This window comes from Ursus arctos, unplaced genomic scaffold (genome assembly GCF_023065955.2).
Source record: "Ursus arctos isolate Adak ecotype North America unplaced genomic scaffold, UrsArc2.0 scaffold_2, whole genome shotgun sequence".
Classification (NCBI taxonomy): Eukaryota; Metazoa; Chordata; class Mammalia; order Carnivora; family Ursidae; genus Ursus; species Ursus arctos.
The window spans coordinates 41,296,107-41,323,121 of record NW_026622874.1 but is presented as its reverse complement, the minus strand read 5'-3'; the positions used below and the strand labels follow the sequence as shown (position 1 = coordinate 41,323,121).

Below are 27,015 nucleotides of genomic sequence, written 5' to 3'. Positions count from 1 at the left end.
ATTCCACTCCGGATCAAACCAAACCATCCCCATTTTCTCACTCACATGCTTTTGCTCCAGGGAATCCTTCCATCCTGTTCACCAGAGGCACACGTTCCCCCAAATCATCCCTTTTACAACAATTGTTCAAACTCTGGTGAAGAGAGGTCAGACATGGTGCCAGGAAAAAACAGATTGAAATTGCTGTCCTGCGGTGGTCAGCCCTGACTTGGAGCCTCTTTTGTGCACTCTCTCTCCTGCCAAGCAGACAGTCTGCATCTCCTTCCCTCCATCCACAGATCGCTTCTTATGTTGAACTTGACTCCCTCCTTGGCTTATCACAATCTGCACGTGTTCATATCCTGTCCATCCTTCGAGCTCCAATTCAGATCCTTCTTTCCACAAAGCCTTTTCCTCCTCCAAACCCTCTAAATCCCCACAACCCTGTAGCTTCATTTCTTATATCATTATTTGTACCGTGTCTTATTTGCACTAATTAAATGCAAGTATTTATCTTGTGTCCCTCAGATGACTGGATGAACACATGCAAGAGGGAAAGAAGGAAGTTCAATGAAGTCAGGGTCAGGGCCGCCCCTGCAGGGGAGAGGCTGGTCCCCATTTACCACCAGGGCATGTGTCAGAGGAAGAGAAGGGAAGTTGCTGACCCTCGATCCATGTGGACGGAAGAAGTAGGAACTAAAGCCTGAGGGTGGCTTTCAAAGGTGTTAAGGACAGTTCTGCAAACATCCCCAGAAAGTCTAAGTTTCAGTCCTGTGTTCAGAGACTGTAAGGACTAGGCGAGGATAGTTCACTTCCCCTCCCCAAAAGCACCCACAGTGGCAGACCCTGTGGCTGGAGACTTTTACATATTCTCTGCAAGAGGCTCACATATGCCTCCACGGTCTACAGGGGTTCATCCTCATTCTCTCTCTCTCTCTCACACACACACATTCATTGAAAACCTGGTCTCAGGAATCCTACTCCAAAAATCAATATGGCACTGCATGTTAACTAATTAAAATTTAAATTAAAAAAAAGAAAAGAAAAAATAAATAAAACCTGGTCTCAGAAAAGTAGAAGAATATAGGGCGGGGAGGGGCGGGTGGATTCTAAAGAGCGACCATTTAAGAACAAAGGAGATATCATAAAGCAGTGGTTACCCTGGGGGTGGAGGGATGTACCCTTTCCCAAGCAAACAGAATATTATGGATAAACGTGCTCTGGGATTTTTCCAGCTTGATGCCTCCTGCCCAACAACACACTTCGGTAGGTCAGCGCGCCCTCCCTCCAGGCACGTGCTAACTGGAACAAGGACATGAGCGTCAGCTGGAGCTTTTGTCCCACTGAAAACTCCTTACCCAGGCCTGTCCCTGGCACTGTGTGTGGCCGGGTGTGGGGTTCGAGGTTACTGTGTTCCTTTGGGGAACACAGAGTCCAGCTGACCAGCCAGACATAGACAGTAGCAATGAGGCGGGGCCAGAGGCTCAAAGGACACCAGGAAGAATGAGCTGAGTGAGGATATGGAGCAAGGGGACGGCCCCCCAGGGAGGAAACAGCCCATCTTGGAAGGAATGTGTGGGGGGAAGGAAGGAGGGCTGCATCGAATGTGTTACAAGCCTTAAGGAGAGCCCTGGGGAGCCGGGAACCCAATTAATTCGGGCTTGTCTAGACCCACCTTATTCCCCTTTTATCTGCCAACCATCGTTACTCGGGGCATGGTTCCAGCAGCTCAAAGGAATACCAAACTTAGCCACATGCTCGCAGTACCGAAAGTTGCGGAGTCTCTTTAAGTACTCCACGTGGAGCCACACGTCTCCATCCGAGAGCCCAGGGAGATGCCAGGACTTGCTTCCCTGTCCCAAGACGGGTGTGCGTGTGTGCGTCTGTGTGTGCGTGCGTGTGCGTGTGTGCATGCGTGCGGTGGCAAGGTGATATGAGGTGGTGGGCGTACAGTGCTAGGGTGAGAACAAGGCGTAAGGACCGGAATGTCTTCCTGCCAGGCTGGGGATGGGACCGACTCTACCGCACATGTGACTCTAATACTTCCACAAACAAAAGGTCCCCTTCCCTGGGGGTCTTCCAGCAGCTCCTGCAGAAGTTCCTAAACCAGCCAGGGGTTTTGCCTGGTGCCCACAAACCTGCCTGGTGCCCACAAACCTGCGTGTTGCCCTGCAGGCTCTGACCCACACACCCCCACCCTCGAACCTTCTATGCCTTGTCCCCACCCCTGGGGCCAGCATCCCGGTAAACGCAATTCTCACGGAGTCCACCCCATCAAGGGAGCTCTGAAGCCGAGCTTCCCATTCCACCCCACCCCCTCCACCCACACAGCTGAGCTCACCCGGCTTGGCCTCTTTTGCAACTTTCCCAAGTCTGTGCATAAGAGGGAGAGGAGAAAAACAGAAGCAAGTCGCTTGGCCTCAACAAGCTGCTCTGATCCAGAGCTTTTTTCCTCTGAACCGGCTGAGACCTTTGCTCTAAGAGGAGACTCCCAGACTCAGAGAGAACGCCGCCTGCCCTCGGAGTCCGGATGCTAAGCAGACGCAGCTCTAAGTGCCCTGGAAGTTTCTTCGGTTCTTCTGTCTGTCCCAGCAACCCCCAGAGGTACTGGGGTTTTGGGGTGGGGTGGGAGGGAGTAGAGGCAAGGCATGCAAAGATGAGGCTCAGAATCTGGCAGCTGCAGGGCTTAGATCCAACCCAAAGACCCTCCACGCCAGAGAAACGTCTAGGGCATGGCAGCGAGCCAGGCAGAAAGGACTTCCCCGCCCAGCCCTGGGAGCTGGGGCCCGGCTCGGGGCTCTGCACGGGCCATCGGTCTCAGCCGGAGGACACAGCTGCTGGCTCAGCAGAGGAGAGCCAGCTAACGCCCTGGGTAGCCTTGCCACATCGACAGGGCATCTTCTTGGGTGGAATCTGCTGGCCGAAGTGTCTCATGGGGGAAGGAGGAACTCCTAGAGTAGGAAACCGTCCTTCTTATTCTAAATCATAAATATGTCTCCGGGCACGGCTCTGCAAAGCTAAGCAAGCAATGAACGGACTTGGACAGATATGGGTTCTAGTCTCAACTTGCCACTAACTAGTTGTTCTTGACTCAGGAACCCACTGGACTATGCTGGTTGGTAAACTGCCATGTGCCCTATAATGGCTAGGCATTATGCATTAATAAAAATAATTTCTTGGAGCTTGTCGGTCGATGCCCCATCACACAAGTCCCATAGAGGTAGTAGCTTGTCTGTAGCCTCAGATCTACATAGTGCTGTTGCATAGTAAGTACACGGTACGTGGGCTGGATGGATGGACAGATGGACAGATGGATGGGTGGATGGATGGATGGATGGATGGATGGATGGATGGCTAGATGGAGATGAATGACTATTTATTGAAGATTATTATTCCCAGCATGGGTCAGGCTCTATGGGGGGATAGAGAAGTGGGAGGCAGTGTCCTCTCCTCGGGGCACTGACAGTCTACTTAGGGAGACAGGACTAATACTTCCAAAGAACTTAAAGAACAAGAGCAGGCGCTGAGCCTTCTGAAACCAGGGCTGAAGGTACACTTCCTGGAGGGAGCAGGTCTAGACCTGCTGGGATTTAGGAGGGTAAGGCAGAGTCATGAGCCTTCCCTCAAGGCAATAAAGCTGTTCACTCCATACACAGCGTCTTTTCAGAGACAAACTTTATTCCCATGATTGTAAATCCCATTTTTTTTAGCGCGGATGTATTTATCATTTTCCCAGATGTGGGGAGCAGGGAGGGGAGGCACTGAAAGTGGGGTAAGGTAGTAGGAGCAAGGTGGGGAGACTGCCTGCTTCAGAATTCCCATCTGCCCCTGCTCATTGTTCTCCTAGTCAGCAGAAATGACACCCCACCCAACACCAGCGAGGCAGGAGATGGTACCTGGGTCCTGGTTGGGGCCAGTGGGGTAGGGAGAGAAGGGAAGTAGAAAGGTGAGAACAGAACAGAACCAAGAGTTCTTGTAAGACTGACCCCGAGCCCTAGGGCTGTCATGGGGGTTGGGCACCAACCCAGTCTTTCTTGCTCCCCAGGGACTAAGCTACACCATAGCTTTGGCGAGTGGGCGAGGCCAGGGCTGCAGGCCTAGAAGGACTGCTGGACAAGAAGGGGAGAAGAGTTAGTCACGTGCAATGGAGAGTGAGCCACCTGCGCATTCTTCTCTGGGTGGACCGGAGCTGGCTGAAGGCAGGGCCCTGCCTTCCAAGCCCGCTTTTCCCTGTTACTTAACAGTGGAAGGCAATGACTCAGCCTGGCCTCTAGGAGGATGCCCAGGTTTGGAGCATTCAAGGCAGCTGAGTGAGTGGGAGGAGGCTCGAAAGGACAGCTATTGCCAAAGTCCGGCCAAGGCCAGAGCCCAGAGGACATGGGAAGGGACTTCAGCCACTGTCTGAAGTCTGCACATAGCTCCTTGGTGAGCCCAGCCAGTGTCTTCCACCAAGCCGCCTTCCCTCGCCAGTGACACAGTCCTGGTCACCCTCTTCTTGCTGCTAGTTATCCTTGGTGCAAGGAGCAAGCTGTTTAAATAGCAAGCTCAGCAAATTCTGCCCCTCTGAGAGTGGGGTTGGGGATCAGCAGTGGCAGAATACTTTCAGGGCACATCCAGGGGAAGGGGACTAGGGTGGTGGGGGGGAGGGGAAGGGGAGCTCAGAGTCAAGCCCAAGGTGAGTCACGAGGGTCTGAAGAAGAAAAGACTCAAGAAAAACTCAAGGAGAAGCCTGGAAACCTCAGAAGGCCAGGCATGTGACAGAGGGATTGGGCGTGTTTCACGTGGCCCCAGAAGAACTCCACGGCTAATGGAGGGAAGGAGCTCTCTGGGGGCAGGTCTAGCTCCGTCTTCCCATGATGTGGTCGAGATGGCTCAAGCACTGGGTGGGGGATTGGACTAATCATCTCTGAGGTCCCTCCTACAGTGTGCTGGAGCAGCCTCCCCGCTGCTGGCGAAAGTACCTACACCACAGAAAGTGGCAGGTGCTGCAGATGAGGTCTCTGCCGCCCCACCCCATCCCATGCAATTATTTTTCTGGGTCTTCCTCAGTTGGGGGAGCCTGTGGTGCTCTAAGAAATGATGCACGCCACCCTCCAGAACAAGCCACAGCCATGGGCCGTGTCGGTTTTACCCACGAGGGGACAGACTCACCAAGGTCAAGCAATTCACCCAAGGTCACGAACGTAGGGAGGCCGAATGAGAACTCTGACTCCAAAACTCATGATCAATCCCTGCTATGGGGTGACCTCCCTCTCCTGCCCCTGACACAAAAGTGATTTGTCTTGTCAGGAAGTCACACTCTGATGACTTTGGGCTGCCATTCACCCATGTGCTCTTTTTAAAGAAATTTTAAGGTTTTATATTTGATATTGTTTAATTACAAGAACAACTGAGCCTGGTGTTACAAATTTTTTAAAAAGACGTATATAAAATAAAACAATAGCTCCTAGCTTCTCATCTACCTTTCCCCAGCTCCTATTAACCTTTCAGTGTCTGTATCCCCACAGCTTCCTGTGTGTACAGGACAGCACAGATAGAATACTAAATATATGGTCAACACATGTGAGGTTGCACATAGCTCCTTGGTGAGCCCAGCCAGTGTCTTCTGCCAAACTGCCTTCCCTCGCCAGTGACACAGTCCTGGTCACCCTCTTCTTGCTGCTAGTTATCCTGGGTGCAAGGAGCAAACTTGAGATCGTACCATACAGAATGTTCAGGGATGTTCTTTTTTACTTAATTGTTATCATATTTTTCTACTTCATTCCTTCACTCTTTTTAAAACCGCCTAGTATTCCAAAGTCTGAATGGGTCATAATTTATGTAGAGAATCTCTGATCGATGGACACTGGGTCACAACAATGTTCCCCAGAAACCATCTTTGTACAAAGATATGTTTGAGTAGAGGTGCGTTTCTGCAGGTTAGATCAGTAATATTAGAATCTGGGGTATTACATTTTGATATTGTCAAATTTCCCTCCAAAAAAGGCCATGCTATTCATAGTCTATCAGCAATATACAATAGCGCTTTCCCTATACATTTGCCGACACTAAATGTTACCATCAGTCTTCTTTAATTTTTGCTACTCTCTGGCAGGTAAAAAAAAATGGTATTTTTATATTCTGTATGTCTCTAAAAATTAGTAAGGTTGAGTATCCTTTCAAAGCTTGCTGCTTATCATTCGTAAGACTTCTGTTGGTTACTTGTTCATACTCCTTGCCCACTTTCACGTTGTATATGATCTTTGATTATCGGGAGGGTGCTTCCCAGGTAGAGGATATTGGTCCTCTGTTATACACACGCACTGTCTACGTCCCCTGCCCTCACCCCCAAGTTCCCCTTCATAAGCACACCAGCTCCGCTGCCCCACATCAAACCCACACCAGCAGCCTTGAGCCTCTGACTGAGGCACCAAGTGGCAGGTGTGTGATCCTTGCTCTAGTCTTATGGAAGACAGTAGAACAGGGGCAACTGGGTGGCTCAGCTGGTTAAGTGTCATGATCCTGGAGTCCTGGGATCAAGTCCCGCATCAGGGTCCCTACTCAGCAGGAGTCTGTTTCTCCCTTTCCCTCTGCTGCTCTCTCTCTCTCAAATAAATAAATAAAATCTCCTTTTTTTGTGCTAATAATAGTCATAAAAGAGCTAACATTTCTTGAAGCTTTCATTTGGGCCAGTAAATGTATTAAAATAATGTAGTATGTGTATTATAATAAGGTATTCACTCACTTAACCTCACAATGAGATGCATGTTTGCATTTGCATATTCGCAAATCCCTGGACACAGCGCCAGGCGAGCAGCTTGTCGTGTGAGCGCAGACGAGACCAGCGTGGAGGCAGGGCCCTATCACAGCGTGTGAACACACCGCCCTCCCAGTGAGCACGCCAAGTCTCAACCCCAGTGGTCCATCCTCACCCAACTTCTTGTACCGCAGACCTGTTCCCTGCGCTCCCGTTTCTACCTCTTGTCACTTTGGCTGCTCTTCTCTCCCTCTCCTCCAACTCTGCTGGGGTTTGGATGGGGCACACCACACCTGAGCCCAGTGCCCCGGATCCTCTGCGCACGGATTCTCTGGGTTCAAACTCAGGAGGTCAGGAGGCAGCCGGGCAGAGGAGCCTTGTCTGGCCTTCCATTCAAACCCTCGCTCATCCACGTACTACCCGGTGGGCCTTGGATGACTGACGAGTAACTTGGCTTCTCTGAGTCTCAGGTCCTCATGTCCTGGGACCATGGAGAGGATTCCCTGGGCTCTCAGAGAACGCAGAGCAGCCCCTACAGGTTCTCTGCCGCTGCCAGTTCCTTTCCCACTTGGCCCTGCCTCCCTGGGGTTCTGACTCCCCTTCTAAGGCACCGTATTAGCTTTTGAAGCTAAGTTAGCATGCTGTACCAAAGCCTTTAGGAAAGAGCTCGCCATGGCTCTCACTCCCCTTCTGGGGTCGTAACTGATACTTGGAGACTTGCTGCCTTTCAGAGGCTTCTGAGCCATTTCTCCCCTGGGTGGTGTCCCCGTGGGTAGTGACACCCATCACAAAATGCTAGCCCTGACTAATGCCTGGAATTATCTTCCTCTGCCTGTCTGGAGCATAGGGAATGTCTGCTGAATGAATGAATGAATGAATGGACAGAATCCTTCATCTGAACCCCACGACCCACCTTAAAACTTACTGCTTCTTCCTGCTTTCCTACCTCCATACCCTTCACCTCACCCTTCCCTGAAGCAAACCATCCGCCTTCTCCATTCACCTGTTCCCAGAGTTTTGATTACTTCATCCCCTCTCTCTGAACTATCACCCCCTAGCCACAAGTCTTGTTTCTTCAGGGCCCAGTTGGATTGCCGGCTTCTCTCCCCACCCGCAAATTCCCACCGCACTTTCTGTGTGCTTCTGTTCGATGCTTTATACCTTCTCTCTGGTGTAATCACTCAGCCCTGTGCTTTCTCCCATGATGACTCCCTAGTGGCAGTTCCTATTTGTTCCATCTTTGTGCTCCTCCCTGTGTCTAGTGCAAGGCTTTGCAATGCAGTTGACGTGTAGGTCTTTTTGGAATGACTGTCATGGATCACCAACACCTGTTGCCCGCCATGCCAACCCAGCCATCCTAGGCTATATGGCAGAGGGTCCAGTGACACCAATTCTGGCTCTTGGGACAAGCAGCTCTGAGCAGAGCCTCAAATCACCCTTGGGCCATGTCATGGCTCATGGAGGGGCCCTAAGAGCCCTCTGCCTCTGGGGGCTTTTGTTTTAGCTTTGCACTAACTAGGCACCCCCAGCCAAGGCTCTCGGGGCCGGTGAGTTACAGATGCAGTAGATAAAGCATGTTTCAACCAGAAGGGGCTTTGAGTCTTTGGGCCCCAACTTGTTCATTCTCTAGTTGGAGAGCCAAGACTCAGAAAGGGGAAGTAACTGGCCCAATACCCCACAGTGACAAAGTGAGGGAACGAGAACCAAGGGCTCAGGACATTCAATGTAGAGCTTTTTCCAAGTCCCAGGGGAAACTCAAGCTGGCTTTTTTGACACCTCAGCCAGGCAGAATCGGATCAAGGTTTGCTCAGTATGCCTACCGAGTACATCCAAGGGTAGGAGACTCAGGAGTCGGGAATTGTGTATACATAAGTGTGCGTGTAAACATAGAACCCAAAGACCCAGTTAAGCAAAACCCTGTGACAGTTTTGCATTAGCTTGTTAAAAATACAATAATAATCAATATGTGCGTGTCTATAGAAAATGCACCCACATACATATGTGTACTTCTCTTATAAGAACAAGACCTGTTTGCCATGTTCATTATAAAAAAATGAAACATACTAAAAAGCACAGAGAATGCATGTTAAATTGTGCAATTTCCTACCACCCAGAATTAACCACTTAAATTTGTTGTATATTTCTTTCTAGACCTTTTTCTATGCAAGTAGGAGCTCATGTTCTATTCGGGGCGGCGTATATACAGTTTAGTGTCTTCTGTCTTTCATTTAGACCCTATGAGGGGTGCCTAGTGGCTCAGTTGGTTGGGTGTCTGTCTGCCTTCAGTTCAGGTCATGATCTCGGGGTCCTGGGATTGAGCCCCGTGTCGGGCTCCCTGCTCAGCAGAAAGTCTGCCTCTCCCTCTTCCTCTGCCCCTCCCCCTGCTCATTCTCTCTGTCTCTCTCTCTCTTTCTCAAAATAAATAAAATCTTTTTGAAAATCTTTAGACCCTATGGCATAAGCATTTTCCCACATTAGTATAATATTCTCAAAAACTCCATATTAATAGTTCATTTTGTGCCATGATTTATTTACCCACTTCCTTGTTGTCGGATGTTTATAAATAATTCTGTGAAGAACACTCTTGAACAAGAATCTTTGCCCGCATTTCAGATTATTTCCTTAGGACAAATTCCTAGAAATGGAGGGCAGGACCATTTTTAAGGCTGTCAATACTGGCTGCCAAGTAGCTTTCCAGAAACATGTACCCATTATACCCCCACCAGCTGCATTGGAGAAGAGCCTTTTGATTCTGTGATTGCAGCAACACCTCGGGCTGGGGGAGGGGCACTCTCCCATCCAAAGCCTCTCAGGCAGTCCTGACAATGGACCCCTTGTCCTGCCTCCATCTCCTCTTCCCACACTGCCCTCCATCTCTGGCTCTAGGCTTGACTGTCCTCGAGGCCTCTGTTCAACCCCGTCCGGTCTTCTTGGCGCTCCAGGCTGCCTCCAAGAGCAGGGTTTGTAAAGCTGAAGGGTGAGCGATGTGCCTGTCCTGCGGGGCCATCACACTTCCAGCCTTGTGGAGGCCCCAAGAGGAAGTGGGGGGGGGTAAGGGTTGCTGATGATCCATCTCTTTTGGAGAACAACCCCACCTGGGTCTGGGCCCAGAACAATGATCTGCACATCAAGGCAGGGAAAGCAGAGGCCAGCCTCAGCGACAATGGCCACAGGGGACTCTGACCAGCATGCAGCTGACCTCTGTTTCCCTACAGGCTCTGAAGGCCCTCCATGAATCCCCGGAAGAAGGTGGACCTGAAGCTCATCATCATCGGAGCCCTGGGGTAAGCCAGGATCAGCTCAGGGTGTGGGGGTTGGGAAGCAGCCCCGACCCAAGGACAGTGAGACCTCCTGAATATTTCCTACCTACCATGGGTCTCTCTCGGATTCAGAGTGGCACCAGGGAGGACATCCCACCCCCAGCAAGAGAGCTCAGATGAGCAAAAGAGCCTGGGAGTCGGGCTGCCTGGTTTCTTGTTTATTTGGGTGGGTCCCAGCTTCTAGAGTCCATTCCCTAATCCCTTGCTGCTCACTGTGGTCCTTGGACTGCAAGTGTTAGAAATTCAGAAGCTTGGAGAGATGGCAGCAAGAGGGGCATGGCAAGATCTGAGAATAGTGTGTGTGGGTGTGTGTGGGTGTGTGTGTTTATTGTTCACATGTGTCTGGGGGTTTGTTCTCAGTGTAGGAAAGACTTCCCTCCTCCACCAATATGTGCACAAGACGTTTTACGAGGACTACCAGACCACACTGGGGGCCAGCATCCTCTCCAAGATTATCATCCTGGACGACACAACTTTGAAACTACAGGTGAGCAGCTCTGCCTTTCCCTCTTCAGCATGCATGCCCGAAAATCATCCCACATTCCCTAGCTAGCCACTCACACAGCAATGTGCACCAGGAGCTACAATGGTCTAGAGTAGAGATCAGCAAACTTCAACTCATGGGTCGAATGTGGTCCACCACCCATTTTTGTAAATAAAGTTTTATTGGAACACAGCCATGTCCACTGTTTACTTAAAGTCTATGAATGCTTTTGCACTACAACAGCAGAATTGAGTAGATGCAACCCACAGTATGGTCTGTAAAGACTAAAATATTTACTACGTGGCCCTTTAAGAAAAAAAAATTGCTGATCCCTGATCTGGGGGGTCGGGGGAAAGGACAAATCCAGGAGTTGGGAGGCCCCACTCCTAGTCTCAGGTTCACTGGAAATCTTGGTAAGTGGCCTTGAGCAAGTCACTCTCAAAGTCCAAATCTATCAGATGAGAATAACTATGCCTTTCTTGATGACCCAGGGGGACAATGAGAGCTCAGATGATAGTGCCAAGATGCTGGAGGGTACATGGGTGGCAGGGTTAAGATGCTCAGGAAAGGAAACTTTGACATCACGTGGCCCAGCTGGGCCTACCTCCAGGCCCTCATCACAGCCTGATGGGGCGGCTGCTCTTCCCCTCCAGATCTGGGACACGGGCGGACAGGAGCGTTTTCGCTCCATGGTGTCCACATTCTACAAAGGCTCTGATGGCTGCATCCTGGCTTTTGATGTCACTGACCTGGAGTCCTTTGAAGCGTTGGATACCTGGCGGGGTGATGTTCTGGCCAAAACGATTCCAATGGAGCCATCCTACCCCATGGTGGTGCTGGGCAACAAGATCGATCTCGCAGACCGGCAGGTACCGTCCATACTTTCATTCGGTCTCCAAACATTGTGTGAGCACCTACTACGTGCCAGGCCCTGGGGTGGGTCCCACACATACAGAGTAGAACCGGGCCCAATCTCTATCTCAAGAATCTCGCAGTCTAGTAGTGGATACAGACACTCTAAAACGTGATTATGATAAATGCAATGACAGAGATATACCTTGATTATTTGGGGACCACAGTGAAAGGGCATCTACTCAAGCCCAGAATATAGAAAGGGCTTCCTAGGAGAGATGGGTTCCAGGCTGAAGAAACAACATGAGCAAAGGCAAGAAATAGCGTGATGTGAGCTGAGAAGTGAAAGCAATTTTGTCTAGAGACACAGAATGGAAGAATTAAGGCATCAGAGGAAAGCAGGTGGAATTTGAATTAACTTGTAGAACAGTATTTCTACCCAGCGTCATGCAGGGATGGCAGTTATAAATTCTTAACTCTATAAATTTTCTGGGAAACTACTAATATATATTTTTATCAACATGAGCGTTTTTCGGATTATCTGGCTAACCACATGCAGCTGGCTGCTTCCCAGCTGCTGTGACCCCACTTGGGTAGGTGTTTACTGCCATAGTGGAATTGATTAGTGCTCTCTCCATATTGCGCACTAATGAGAAAACAATAGAGGTAGACTTAATTTGTAAAAGATGACCTTGTGCCAGATGAAGCTTCAATGACACCAGAAAGAGTCATTTGAACAAGGTTGTCTTAGTGTTTCACATAGAGAAAAGAAATGAGGAACTGAGCCATCATGTTTGAGCTATGTTTTCACAATGGTTCAAATAGAAAAAAGGATAGAACTGAGGCATCATTTGGAATGATGGATGGATGGATGGATGGATGGATGGATGGATGGTGCTTCCAGAGAAGCTACCACCATCATCAAGAAGAGCCTCCTGTTCAGAAAGAGATGAGTTTAGATGTGCTGAGTTTAAGGCACTTGTAGAAGAACTAATTGGAGACAACAGTGGACTGTAGAATATGCTAGAATAAAACTTCAAAGGAGATGTCTCTGCTGGAAATAGAAATCTAGGCATCATCAATTCTATGGTCACTTCAGGTTGCAAATTTAGTGTCCATTCTCTAATTGCAAATATCCAGTCTCAGGTAATAATCAAAGTCCTAAGTTCATTGAAAAGCAAGGTGTCTCCCTTTCTTTTTTCCACTTGGGGCAGTTATAGAGGAGAACACTGTGGTCTAGACAGGGGAATGGTCCTTTGCATCTCATTGCCAACTTTATGTGTCCACGCTTCCCTCCCCTTCTCTGGATAATTCTGGTTTCGGACCCTGTCAGAAATAAAGCAAGGGGGAGAAGAAGTCAGGATAGCAGCAAAAGCTTTGTTTGATGGGTACTGTCACAAGACAGTTTGTACTCTCTGGTCCCAGCAGGTGCTTCAAGTTGTCTCTTCCATGGGTTACCTTTGAGTCCTTAAGAAGCCTCCACTGGAAGCATTTACTGTCCCTCCCATGACAAGAGTCCTGCATTTTCCTCCTCTCTCTCCTCCTCTCCTGATTTTTCATCCTCCACCCAACTGGGGGCACCATGTCCTGCAGGCAGTCCTCCTGATGGGATTTACAATAGCTCCAGGCTGGCTAGCTCTCCTTGGACCCCACATCTCCTCCACAAGCCTCGCCCTTGGATTCTGGCTCCCTTGTAGGGCAAAGGTGACTCGTTCTCACAGCAGTCTGTTCTCTGCCCTGTTGCCTTTGTCTTAGACCCCTCAGGGGCTTGTCAGGCACCTGTCCACTGTATCCACCAAACTCCGGGGGTCATATGTGAAGCTTTTCAAGTGTCCTCCTTGAAGCCTTCTTTTGGCTAGAAGTGAGGATTGACCTATTCTCCCTCTTGCAGGAAGGGAGGGGAAGGCATATACCCACAACACAACTATTTCCAAAGAAATCCTCTCTAATTCTTTCAATCCTTTTATATCCGTGCTGTGGGTTTTACAGTCATCTAACAATTTCTTGGTCATGAACCTTTGGAAATGGGCAATGTCCTGGGGCATTCTGTCTCCCAACCCACTTTATATCTGACATCCGTTAAATTGTAGCGCCTCTGCCGAAACTTCCATTTTAACATCCTGCTCCGTGAGTCTGTAGGTCATCGGGTCCAAGCCTGAGAGCTGGATTTTTTCTCAGTGAGATCAGAGGCACCAGCTTCTATGGAGCAGGAGGAGGAAGGGAACCAAGTAGAAGTCTCAGGAATCATGGTGAAGCTTTGCCAGTTACTCTGGAGAGAAGTCAAGGACAAAGATAAGAACTGGTGGGTGACACTAGGGTCCCAGCTAAAGAAGGAGACCAGGAGTTAGAGTTGGCGTCTGGGTTGGGTTTTTCTCCAGTAGCCGCATATGGGTTGAGAGCCAAGAATGAGGGACCTGGGACTAAGGTGTTTCCAGACAAGAGTAGCTGAAGAGTAGGGATATGGAGGCACAGACAAGCCACCACAGAAAGAAGAGAGCCAAGGGGAGGTTTGAAGGAACAGGCAGCTGCAGCTTCCAAGGTGGAAGGGCAGGGCCGAAGGAATGAGGGCGGAAGGAGGTCGAAGGGAAAGAGACCGTGTCACAGAATGGGAGGCCAGATTCAACGGCTTGATGGAGATCCAGAGTCAAGCCCTGGGAAGAAGAGGATGAAGAGGAGAGAAGACACATTCTGTTGGAGGGGCAGGAACTGTGAGGCTTCCCTGAGGGGTGGGGGCCACAGGGTGAGGAGGGGAACAAGCAGGATGGAAAGAACAGGTGATGGCTCCGAGGGGTGGAGGGGTGTCCATCCAAGCCTCAGGGGAGGGGTTTTGCTCTGCAGAGAGAGGAAGAATAGAGACTTGAAAGGAACAGTGAGGCCCGGACAAGCCCATCCCCGTGTCTGGAGTCTGTGGTGAGCAGCATATGGAGACAGCCCCCACTGGTGAGGGCGACAGGGGGAACAGAGACTCCAGGAAAAGCCAGGGCTCAGCCAAGCCGGGGAAGTGAGAGAGGCCCCTGGAGGAGGGAGGGCGAGCGTAGTTTGTCTTTCCACAGGCAAGCCCCAGGAAGGGGACTGGGGGGGAGGTAGCACAGGCGTCAGCAGAGGTGGGGAAGAGCTCAGCAATAATGAAATGAGGGCAGGGAAGTGGAGAGGAGGAACCGTGAGTGAGGGGAGGGGAGGCTGGGAAGCCACTGCCCTCCAGTGTCCCTTGTTTTGGTCCCAGCTTAGCGGAGGGTTTGGGGAACAGAGAAGGCCAGCTGAGAGATGTGCTCTGGGCTCTCACTTGCACAGGGGTGAGTGGATAAGAGCCGAGCGCCACCTGAAAGAGCACCTTCTCTGGGCTCAAACCCACGACTGCTGTGTGCCCCTGGCCAGCTCCAGCTTCCTCATCGGCGACATGGAGCCCAGACACAGACTTCATGAGCTGGCCAGGGGCCTGAAGGAAATGGCGCCCTAAAGCACATGGCGAGCTTAATACACCGAAGCAGTTGTTAGCCTCCCTCTTATGTCCTCCAAGGGATGGGCTGAGAAAACACGCGAGTTTTCCCCACTTAATAAAAAAGAAATAAATGTTTAAAACTATATCACTAGATTTAGAATGAGGAAAAAGTTCTGGAGGTGGGTGGGGTGATACCCATCCATCCATACCCAACAACGGAAATGTGCTTAAAGCCACAGAACCGTGGGCTTAAATATAGTTAAAATGGTAAAGCGTATGTTTATGTGTATGTTGTATTATGTCGCCACAATAAAATACATATACATGTATTATATATACATATCTTTATCACCAGAATGATTTTAAAGAAATTGCTGACTTTTTAAAAAATCCCTATTCCTTCCATAGAAGGTCATAGTAGAAAAATATAAGTTTGATAGAAAGAACAGCTCTGCTAGCACCCATCCTATGAGGAATTTATTCATTAGAATGTGAATTTTTTGCTCTCTGCTCAGGTAGGCAATTTCTGACTCATCACCGATTCTTAACATGGGAATTATATTTTCCAAAAATATCTTCTGTTACTTTTGGTAGTGGTTTAAGATGTATCTGACACACTAATGTTAACGTTAATACAACTGATAATTTAAAATGCATATGAGATGGAAAGACATCATGCATAAAATTATGCAAACCGAGCTAGGTTTGTCAAACATTTGGCCTCTGATGAACAAGCAAAATTGTAACAGAAAAACAATGTTCATAGCGTATATTGTCAGCCAAAAACAAAACTAACCGAGGTAACGCTTTCAAAATTTCGGATTTCCCAAGTCCCCAAGTACCACACCTTGAATTTATTTCCACAGTCAGAGCCTAAAGTATAAAGAACTGTTATTTTATAAATAAAGAAAAGACAAGATAATTTAAACAATCTTGAAACCGTAACAAGAACTGGAAGCGAATAGTGGAAGGCCCAGTCTGGGCAGCTTTCTTCCCAGGCTGGCTTGCAGAGCTTGAGTGGGGGAGGAGAAGGGGCAAACAAAAAGAAGGTTAATTTTTTTTTGAGATTTTTTTTTTTTTTTTGAGAAAGAGAGAGAGCACGAGTGAGTGAGAGACAGAGGGAGAAGCGGACTCGCCGCTGAGCAGGGAGTCCGACGTGGGGCTCGATCCCACGACCCTGGGATCGTGTCCTGAGCCGAAGGCAGGCGCTTAACCAACTGAGCTACCCAGGCCCCCCAAGAAGGTTAATTTACAACATCATCTCAACTGACCTTTTGGAGTGGGTATTTAACCATTCCATATAAACCCAACAGAGAGATCAGGGCCAAGTGAGATAAAACACCTGTCCCAACTGGGCACCAGACAGGCCCGGTCAGTGGGCTAGTGGGAGAGAAGGGAACCGAGCTGAGCGGGTTGCTGCTGCAGCCTTGTCATCCCAGCCCTGTTGCTGGGTCCCATGGGCACGAATCAGGGCTTCTGTGTCTCACGCCACAAAATATAACAGATCTCCCTACATCCTGGAGAGGCAGAGGCCTTGACTTCTTTTCCCTTGACTTCAGTTTTTACTGCCTCTCCTGGACATCAGTGATGTGCCCAGTCAAATGCTCATCACCTGGTGGAGGCAGGGGGTTGGGCGGGGGGGGGGGGGGGTGTAGAAAAAAGAAAGGCAGGAAGGCACTGTAAGAAGTGTAACTCCCACACTTACACTGGAGGACTGTAAAAGGCAGGAAGCCATTTGCATTTCTAAGGTGCCATCTAGGTACAATGTGTGAGTTCCTAATGCTTATTTACTTGTGCTTCCTGGTGAGGACAGTACGAATCACCAGCCACCCTTGACCCTTCCCCCAAAGAGTTCAGAATGTTCCTGAACTGTGAGCCTTCTTGGTTGCTCACCAGGCCTTAGGCATCAGTGCTCCATGGAAGGAAGCTGTCCTGGCCAATTCTGGGGCCCTCCCCATAAAGGCAGGAGAGTCTTGGAGATCAGAGGCCAAGACCAAGGCCTAGGGTTTACCCCCAGGACCTGGGCATGGGGTGTGGAGGTGTCAGCTAGCCCCCCAAAGGACAGGCTGCTTAGCTGACTCCAGGCTGCACCCTCCAGTCTCAGGTGGCAAGCCTCCCAATGCCGGAACAATGCTGGTGTCAGCAGAAGCACTGGGGGAGATAGCTGTGAGCCCCTGGTGCTGCCACCATGCCTGAGACCAGGGAAGCAAGGACCAAAGAAACAGGGGACAGGGATGCTTCCTTTAATCCCAATGAGATAGTCAATCCTAGAACCTGCAGGAGTGAGGGAGACAGTCTCTGATTTCCCCCTGGCTGCGCTATCTTCTGGGAGAGAGGCAGAATGTCCTTTCCCCATTTTAAATAAAATGAAATCATGGTTATAAAGTACCAAGCACAGCCAATGTTCGAGATATGGCCATTTCCTCCTCCCAGAAATAATTAATAAGGCATTCAACTGAATGGCTCCAGTTGTCTTTGGAAGTAACTAACAGGACTGCCAGGCGCTTTCCAAACCCACACCCTCAAACTCTGATCGGCCGTTTGCAGTCGGGTGGGGATGTGCTCATTCCACCTGTCCTGAGTGGCCCATGGTGCCAGGTCAAGAGCTGAAAGGACCCTGAGCCTGAGCTCAAGGAGCCAACCGTCTAGTGGGGGGGAACAGAAGCAGCACAGTCCTCACGCGGTGCCCTGCAAAGGGCAGCCCCGATGCCCCTGGAACACTGAGCTGGGCTGCGTTCCTGCTCTGCCTTCTCAGCTGTGTGATCTGAGGCAAGTTGCTAAACCCCTCTGAGCCTCAGTGTTCTTAACTATAAAGTGGAGCTAATAACACCCATCTCACAGGGTCACTGCAAGGATTAAATGAATGAATATGATAAGATATCTAACACAGTATCCAGCCCATAGAAGCGGCTTATTGACTGTTGCTAGGACTCTGTGCTGGGGAAGAAGGTTAGCAAGGACCTGAGTCTCTGCTCAGCAACAGAGCTCCTGGGCACAGGCCCTAGTCAGCCAGCTCAGGGGACAGAAGTCCTCCACCCCGGCTAGTGTCTGTCGCGTTCATCTCCTTTGGAAGGGACAGAAGGAGCCAATGGCAGGAAGAAGCACCTAAGAAGGCAGCATAGTACAATGGGCTCTAATTCTCTTCCAAGCCTGTATTCAAATCCCGCTCACCCCCACACACGCTGAGCATAGCCCTCAGTTTCCCCATCTGGAAAATGGAGCTAACAATAACAACCTCATAGCTTTTTGTTAAGAAAGAATCCATGTGGGGTGCCTGGGTGGCTCAGTCATTAAGCTTCTGCCTTCGGCTCAGGGAGTGATCCCGGTGTTCTGGGATGGAGCCCCACATCAGGCTCCTACACTGGGAGCCTATTTCTTCCTCTCCCACTCCCCCTGCTTGTGTTCCCTCTCTTGCTGGCTGTCTCTCTTCCTGTCAAATAAATAAATAAAATCTTTAAAAAAAAATAAGAAAGAAAGAAAGAATGCATGTAGGGGCACCTAAGAAAGAATACATGTAGGGGCGCCTGGGTGGCTCAGTTAGTTAAGCGTCTGCCTTCAGCTCAGGTCATGATCCCTGAGATCGAGCCTCACATCAGGCTCCCTGCTCACTGAGGAGCCTGCTTCTCCTTCTCCCTCTGCAGCTCCCCTGCTTGTGCTCTCTCTATCTCTGTCACATAAATAAATAAAATCTTTATAAAAAAAAAAGAATGCATGTAAAGTTTTGGAAACATGGAAGATTCTTGATAAATGGGAGTGGTGGCGGGGATGGTGGGAATGTGATGGTGTGCAATATGATGATGGTGGGGATGGTGGCGGTGATGATACAGGGACAGTGATCATGTCTTCCCCTCCTTCAGGTGCCCCAGGAGGTAGCCCAAGGCTGGTGTAAAGAGAAGGATATTCCCTACTTTGAAGTCAGTGCCAAGAATGACATCAATGTGGTACAAGCCTTCGAGATGCTGGCCAGTCGGGCTCTGTCCAGGGTGAGTGGCTTTGGTGGCAGCACCTCCAGGGCTGCCCCATGGATGGGAAACTCAGGAGCTTCCAGAGAACACACTGGGCACTGGTAGGGCTGTGGGTAGGACAGGATTGCTCATTGTCTTAATGAGTTCTGGAATGGGCTCAGCAGTGCTCTGATTCTGAGCCCCAGAATGCCAGAAGTATAAAGCTACCTTAGAGTGTAGAGTTGGTGGCCCCTCAGTCTGGATTTTCTAAAACGTAGGGTTCTGCACCTCACCCCTGGACAATCTAACGTAGTGAGGGTTTGAGACGTGATGACCTAGTTCAGTCCTGGCTGCTGGGAGAGAAGACCCACAGTGCCGGACCTCTGTCCAGGTGGAAGTACAGGCCTGCTGGAGTTGCTGACATCCTCCCATCAAACAGCAGGATAGCTGTGGACCCCTGTGTTGAGTGTGTCATCTGTGTGGGGCCGTGTGCAAGGCTCGGGGCCCCTTGTTCTCTGGAGGCAGTCTGACAGGCCCACATGGGGTCACAGAACAGGTGTATGCCGGGGAAGGATTTGGCGGGGCGCCCCAGAGGAGGGGCATGCAGCCCAACAGTGGGGGAGGGAAGGGGGAGGGACGGGAAGATCAGGAAAGGCTGCCTGGAGGCAGTAGCAGGGTTTTCATGCCCTTCCGATATGGAGTCTGGAGACTTAGAAGAGGGTTCATGAGTGATCCGCACAGGGAAGGGATTGGCTTGTCTCATCGTTCTGCCACATTTAATCAGGGTGAGCTTCTCAGAAGCAGGGAGAAACTCATGGCAGCAATGATTTTGAACTGAGGAAAGGAGCATGAGAGGTTGGGGGTTTCCCCTCTGTGGAGGTGCCTGCCGTCGTTGGGGGTGACCGGCTGCCTGGGCCCGTGCTGCCAGCCGCTCTGGAGAGGAGGCTCGGGGCCCTGCCTGTGGGCGCCCACCAGGGAGAGAGGCAGCAACTACATCCACACAGCCGGCCGCCCGGGGAGGAGCCCCCAGCGTGCCATCCAGACGTCCCAGAGCCTTCGGCTCAGGGTCCTCCCCCACAGGCTATTTTCCTGCTTCCGTCCCAGCCCCCAGCCCTCACCGGCTCGGGTTAAAGGGAAGCTGGGGGTGGGTGCCCATCTCTAGCACATGACCCAGAGTTGTGGTTGTATGACACAGTCTGCAACGTGGCTCTCAGACCACAGATGTGCCTGCTCATGCATTGCCCTGGAAAGCGGAGGAATGTTGTTTGACCTTGTATGGTGATCTGTGATAGATGATCTCCACAAACACAGAGCACTGGTAGCCAAATGCTGAGTCACAGGGAAGCGCCATCAGCCCACAGCCCGTGTCTGTGTGCGGCCAGCATCTGCCCTTTCTGAAGAAGGAGTGTCCTTTATTCTTAAAGTTACATCTTTCTTGCTGTGTCAACTTGAAGCTTTTCTACTGGTGCTGTTGTTGTTGTTTTAATATCCTACTTGGCAGAAGAATGGCTTAGCAAGCCCACATCAGTCCCTAATGTCAATGGCGGAAATTTACCGATGAGAAGTCTGGAAGTCACAAGTATGGTGTCCACAGTCAGGCTGACCTACATTCGAATCCTGCCCTGGGGCTTTCAAGGGGACCCCTGGGCAAGACATGTGACTCCTCTGAGCCTCGGTTTCCTCATCTGTAAAATGGAAATAATGCAATCCCAGAAACGTTTACTGAGTTCTCAGGCTAGGGCTGGAGCTACGGACCTCAGCGGCTCTAAGGTCGGGTAGAGGAGTAAGACATTCACAAACAGGCTGTCAGAGAGGAACGTGCCCCAGAGAGAGCAAGGTCAAGGCACAGAGATGACTCAGTGGCGGCTGGCGGCGGGAGTGGTGAGAATGCTACCCAGAGAAGCGGCATGTGACTTGGGTATTGAAAGACAATACGCAGTTTGCAGGTGGACACAGGAGGGGGGAGGGCGGGGGCAGCAGAAGGACAGAGAGAAGGGCATACCCAATCTGCTGGGCTCACGTGAGGAACCCACTGTGGGTCCGTGAGTAGACGGAAACATGGCATGAAGGGAAGTGGGGTGTGGGTGGGGCGAGCGAGGAAGCCCACAAGGTCAACAGCACAGGTCATGAAGGCCTGGAGAGCCCCAGCGGGGACTCGGACTTCGGGCTGCAGGTGCATGCTGTCGAGACCTCGCCACTGGCCCCGAGGCACATGGGGGCTCACCCGGCACCTTGAAACCCCACCGGGCATGTCCTTTACTCAGGAACTTGAAGGAGAAATATTTCCACGTTAAAACAAAACAAACATAATTACTAGAGCATAAAATGTAAAATTCACGCAGATGTTAAAGCGAACCTGGAGGTTGCCCATCTCTAGTTTAAGGTCAAACAAGTTTTGAAAGACATTTTCTGCAAAGGCCTTTCCCCTCCTTCCCAGGGAGGTCGTGGAGGGTTTGGGAGGGAGGTGTGAGAGCTGGGCACGGGAGGGACCCCCCCGGGCTCGGGCTCCGAAGCCCGGTACATCCGACGTTAAGTCCTGGCCTTACCTCACACTGTGCGTCCTAAAGCGAGTCACGCAGCCTCCCTCAGCCACCATTCCCTCTCTTTAAAGTTCAAATAATAGTATCTTCCTATTGGGGTTGTTGCAAGGGCCAAATAAAGCAATTCCTTGTACAGAGAAGGCATTAAGCAAGCGGTAGCTGCTTTAAGGCGGGAGCTGTGGGGATGGGTTTGTGGCATGGGAGTTTCCTGCTTCGTGGAGGAGGGGCCCCAGGGCTGGAGGAGAAGGTAGCGGGAGTACAGGCATGGCCGAATGTGGATGGCCGGACCGGGTGGTCCAACAGACTTTGGAGGGAGCGCCTCAGCGGTTGATGACGGCCGAAGGTAGGAGAGGAGGAACCAGGGGCTATTTAGGTTGATGACCAGGTGCCCAGCTTGGCGAACGGAGGCGGGATTGAATGGAATGCTAGGGACCAGGCTAGAGAAGAGAGGGGAGGGCAGGAGCATCACAAGAGGAGGGGTCATGCGGTCCACTGGGGCACAGGACACTCACGGTCCCTCGAAACTTTGAGTTCTGCGGTGAACTCTGATTGGAAAGAGTGATTTGTGAGGTCAGCACCAGAACAGGTACTCAGCTACCATTTTGAAAGGAAAGATGGTAGGCAGTTACTTCACTATGCCAATCCGGCCACTTTCGAGGATGAGGGTACGTAGTTATTCCAAAACATGAGTAAGGATGCCCTCATGGTCCAAGAAGGGATGCCATCCGCTTCAGGGGATCCGGGAGGTTGGGATTCTGCTCTTCCCAAGTTGGCACTCCATCCCTGCTGGGACCGGTCAGGCCTGGCCCCCGTGGCGTGCCCTGCAGCTTGGGGCAGTTCCTTTGAAGCTAACTAGAGAAAGACACAGCGCCACGTCCAGGAGGGAAGCAGGCTGGCTGGCTAGCAGGTAAGCGTGGTGAAATGATAGGACCTTTTTGAGGATCTAAAGGCAGGGCCAGAGAGGTGACGGGGCTCGAGGGGACAGATGGCCACAGTCAGTCACATCCCTTAGGCGCATCAGGTGCGTGAGGGTACTACCGTGTGACTTTACAGCTAGGTGCACGCATTGCCGAGAGGACCGAAATGCTGTCACAGACGGGAAGCGCTCCAGTGGCACGGACCCATGGCCTCAGGCTTTGCCAGTGTAATGAACGAGGAAGTTTCTCACACCTTCCAGAGGCAGCGTTCCATTTGAATCTAGAATAAAATGCAAAGGAGCTCAGAGAGCCCCGCCGCTCCTCGGGGCATTCCCAGTCTCCTTCCCCAGAGGCTGGCTGTGTGATCAATGGCACAGGCTTCTGGTCATGAGGGGCTCTGGGGTCCCAGCGGGGTCTCGGGTGGATGTGAGGGTGGGGCACACTTGAGGATGATGAACCAACAGGCCCTGCCTCCTGGGTCCAAAGAGCCGATTAGGAAAGTTCTGGATCCCAGTCACGGTCTCTGGCTTTCATGATGAGGGAAGGACCCGGAAAATACCAAACAACAAGAGAATCCTTCCAAATCCTTCCTCTCGGGGAAGCTGGATCACTCGGTGTAAAGGGGGGCTTAGCCGGGGACGCTCTGCTCCTCCTCGGCCCTAGCTGGGAGGTTCGGAACTGGCAGGATTGTAACTACGTTCGCTCCGCAGCGTGAGAGGGCCCACGCCCTACAGAAGGGGCCAGCAGGGGCACTGGACGCGCCCGGGGCTGCAGAGGCTGGGGCCCGCTCGCCAGGCCGGTACAGTGCGGGCGATGAGGAGCCACTTGGCCCCATCGTCTCTTCTCAGACACCTCGGCTGGGACTCTGCTCTCTCAGGGTGAGAGCTTGGGAAGCCCTGGGGTGCCCTGGGTCAAGTGCGTAAGCAGTGGGCTAGGATCCTCCCCAGCAGTGAGGGAGATCAATCTGGGGTGTGGGCATCTACAGAGAGATGGACGCTTTGCAGAGCATACGCTGCCCCTCACCCCCCAGCACTAATCCTTCCTGTTAAAATTATTATTATTATTATATAAATTCTAAAAACTCTAAATAATCTGTCTAGGGATATTCGAGGCCCATCACCCAGGCTAAGGCCACTTGAGACTCTACAGGGAAGGGTTGAGAAACAAGGGCTCCAAGAAACAAATTATTTGGAAAAGGGCTGGATCCCAGCCCAGCACCACAAGCGCGGCACATCAGGCTAAATGCCCACTCAGCCTGGGGGTGGCAGTGAGTCATGGGGCATCAGGGGACCGCCTTCTGTGTCTCAGGAGCCACCATCATCAGGGCACATCAGGGGAGCCCTGACACCACCCCCTGGGACCCAGGGCCATGGCACTAAGGGCTGTGACATTCACCAGTGGTGATGGGTGCTGCTCGGGTCCACACCAAGGCACCGGGAGGCATTCACACACAGAGCGAGGGCATACCCACCGGCTCTGGGAGGTGGACATGGTGAGAGCAGGTGGGGATAGGTCTCCAGCAGAAAGAAGGAGTGGGTTGTCGTCATCTCTGCTTGAGGTCAAATGTCACCCCAGTCGATCCCTCTGGAGAATGGAGAGTTTGGGGACCTCGCTGGAGGTCCGGAGACTCGTGCCATCCACCTGCTCTGGGCTCCTGGGAAGAAGCTGGAGGGGGAGGTGAGGAAAGAAGAGGGTGGGGAAGACCAGTGGCACCCCCCCCCCTGGGGGCCTCAGCTTCCTAACAACGCAATAGGGAGGGAACAAAAAGCCCAACCGCCCATAGCCAGTAAGAGAAGAAGACCTCTCAGGACGTGAGCTCTGGCTTCTCTTTTCCTTCCCCAGTATCGAAGCGTCTTAGAGAATTACCTCACAGACTCCATCAAGCTCTCACCAGAAGACCAGCCCAGGAGTAGGTGCTGCTGATCTCCCAGACTCCCACTCTGGTGCTCCGACAAAGCCTGCCTGGGGCCTGGGCATCCCGGCCCCCACCAGCGCCCCCACCTGCCCAAGCTCAGCCCAAGCAGCCTAGGCTCTGCGGCCAGAGCCCTCCACCCCCTCGCCTCTGTGCTGGGTCCAGATCAGAGTACAGCCCCTGCCTCGGGCTGAGTGTAGGGAGGACCCGGCTGGGCCCTCAGGGGCCCCGATGGAACCCAGAACGTCACAGCCAAATCTTGGCCCTGGAGGAGTCACAGGTCCCTCACTGGCTCCAGCCTACCTGCTACCCACCCTCCCCGAACACAGCCCTGCTCCAGAACGCACATCTCTGCGGATGGACAGGCCACTGTCTCTCCTCTTCTTCTCTCCTGTGAACTGGCCTTCCTCGCCCAAGCCACCACACAGCCCCAAAGCCCCAGCACAGCTTTGGAACAGGGCACAGCTCAGGCTGCCTTGGTCACCAGGGCCAGAAGGTGAGGGCCTGGACCTCACATGAGGGCCTGCTTCAACCTGTGGCGGCCACTGTTCAGGCCTGGAACATTGCTCTGTCCCCTCCAGGGTAGGGGACTGAGAGACCAGGAAAGGCACCAAGGACTGGCTCATTCTTCTCTGCTGGCTGCTCAGAGACTCCTATAAATCTCTCTGAGCCTCGGCTTGCTCGTCTGCCAAATGGGGGTATGTGCCCTGCCCACCGCAGAGAATATGATTTTGAGGACCAGAAGCTCCGCTTCAATCTCAGTTGCTCTTGTTGACATGCATTTATTTATTCCTTCAACGAGTATTGTTGAGAATCTACTATGTACAACGCACGGAGGTCCAGTGACAAATGAAACCAGCAAAGACTCTGCTCTCCAGGACCCCATATTCTGATAAGGGAGAGAAGCCCTAGGCACAGAATTGAAACAGACATTCTCAAATAGTAGATAAGTGCTCGAACAAAGCAAACAAGGAAATGGGATAGAAAGAGACAGGAGCTGAGGTTGGTGCTGTTTCAGACAAAATGGTCCAAGAGGGCTTCCCCGAGTAGGTGTCATTTGGCCCAAGAACTAGAGAAGAATAGGTGACTGCCACTAGAGATCTAGACAAAGATCATTCCAGGGAGAGGAGGCAGCAAGAGCCAAGGCCCTTAGGGGAGGACAAGCTTGCTGTGTTCCAGGAACAGTGAAAGGACATTCATTTACCTGAAGACTCCAAGCTGCTGTCCCAGAGACAAGTGAAGGCGACCCCACCCCGCGAGCTGCTCCTTGAGCCTCTGCTGATTGGCCACCAGAGGGCAGCAGTGCCCCTTCCCCTGTAGGCTGGATGGCCAGCGGCCGAGGCATGACACTTGAAGGGGGGTGCTTTTCTCTCTCCGTGCTGATCCTCAAAGCTGGTCCTCAGGCTGTGGGCATGTTTAACCCTGTGAGATCTGCGGGGCAGGAGAATCCCAATTTCTTACACCTAGCAAGAAATGGTCAAAAACTGAAACATGAATAATTCAGGCAAGAAATCCACATCAGTGAGGGGTCTGGAAAACTCATGGACTCCATGTCCCTGCAGACTCTTCTGGCAACAGACAGCATAGACAGGGCCCGGCCTCAAGGGGGTGGACCAGATGACCTTTCAGAGGCTCCCAGGCCCTATCAATGCCCACCATGCAAGTCTCCTGTCTCCACAGAAGTGTCCTGCCCTGAGCTCCGAGCAGAGCTGGGATGTTAACCTAGGACTTCTGATGTCATCTGACTCTGAAGATACTCCCGGAGGTAGGGAATCCTGGGGGGGAGGGGCCAGAGGAGAGTTTGGGGAGCCTCGTCTCCCCAGCCAGCTGTGGAGTAAGGACTGGCTCGTCCTGGGCAGCGGCAAGTGTCCGGGAGCAAGCCACTGTCTCTATGTCCTTCATGGGAGTGGCATTCTGCATGTCACACAGGCTCTCCTGGGAGTCCGCCGGACTGTGGGTCGGACATACGGTGTTCAGGTCATGCATACAGCAGCTCATGCACTGCAATGGACACACGAACTGTTTCTAAATGAGTGCCACAAATAATAAACGTGTCCTTCTTTATTGTTCTCCTTTTTGGTGTTTTGTTATTAAGCGTAGAAAACAAACAGGGGCGCCTGGGTGGGTCACTCGGTTAAGGGTCTGCCTTCCGCTCGGGTCATGATCCCAGGGTCCTGGGATCGAGTCCAGCTTCGGGCTCCCTGCTCAGTGGGAAGCCTGCTTCTCCCTCTCCCCCGCCTGCCGCTCCCCCTGCTTGTGCTCTCACTCTCTGTCAAATAAATAAATAAAATCTTTTAAAAAATAATTTTAATAATAAAAACAAACATGTTTCCATAATTCAAAATTCAAAAGATACTAAAGAGAAGACAACAAAAAGTTAGGACTGGCTTACATAACTGGCGGGGCCCAGTGTGAAATGAAAATGCCCCGCCCCTTGTTCAAAAATGATTAAGAGTTTCAAGATGGTGACAGTGGATCTTTAAACCAAGCACCCAGCCCTTGGAGAACAGGTTACACATACCCAGAGCTGTCCCTGAGGAAGCGGCTCTGTTTTCAGTGCCTTTCAGAATGATAGAGCCCCTGACCAGGCCCACCTGGGCCGCAGACACACTGCCACTTGAAGATGAGGGTTCCATCTTTGCCAGAGCCACGTGGAGAATCGACCCCAGGCTAACGTGGGCATTTTGACTTTTCTCCAGAGTCAGGAGCAGGACAGAACTTTCCATGTGGGAGGGCAGAGCACCCCCACTGCTGAGTCTGAGACTGGCCCTTGGTAACCCAGTAGGGGTGGGTGCCGCAGAGGGAGGCAACATGTGGGGGCTGCGACTCTGGGCTAAGTGACACCACCGGAGCTCAGAGCGGGGCATGGGCAGCACCTCCTGGGGCCCCTTC

At 51.6% G+C, this 27,015-nt stretch overlaps 1 protein-coding gene across 2 annotated transcripts; it reads left to right on the top strand.

Moving 5' to 3' along the window:
- Window positions 1-2,322: 2,322 nt before the first annotated feature.
- On the top strand, window positions 2,323-26,191 carry RAB7B (RAB7B, member RAS oncogene family). 2 transcript variants are annotated; one of them, XM_026480495.4, is made up of 6 exons: window positions 2,324-2,583; window positions 9,931-9,999; window positions 10,396-10,522; window positions 11,173-11,388; window positions 18,668-18,793; window positions 24,054-26,191. In XM_026480495.4, the coding sequence occupies exons 2-6, from the start codon at window positions 9,947-9,949 to the stop codon at window positions 24,132-24,134; spliced, it is 603 nt and encodes a 200-aa protein (XP_026336280.1). In that variant the 5' UTR covers window positions 2,324-2,583; window positions 9,931-9,946; the 3' UTR covers window positions 24,135-26,191. The 2 variants fall into 2 exon arrangements, with proteins under 2 accessions (XP_044233683.1, XP_026336280.1); XM_044377748.3 differs by lacking the exon at window positions 24,054-26,191 and having other exon boundaries at window positions 2,323-2,583; window positions 18,668-20,221.
- Window positions 26,192-27,015: the final 824 nt, after the last annotated feature.

Excerpts from the sequence above, each read along its gene's own strand:
- RAB7B (XM_044377748.3), top strand. The coding sequence starts at position 9,947 with ATGAATCCCCGGAAGAAGGTGGACCTGAAGCTCATCATCATCGGAGCC. Across the intron at positions 10,000-10,395 it reads ATCATCATCGGAGCCCTGGG|TGTAGGAAAGACTTCCCTCC; the intron begins GTAAGCCAGGAT and ends GTTTGTTCTCAG. Across the intron at positions 10,523-11,172 it reads ACACAACTTTGAAACTACAG|ATCTGGGACACGGGCGGACA; the intron begins GTGAGCAGCTCT and ends CTTCCCCTCCAG.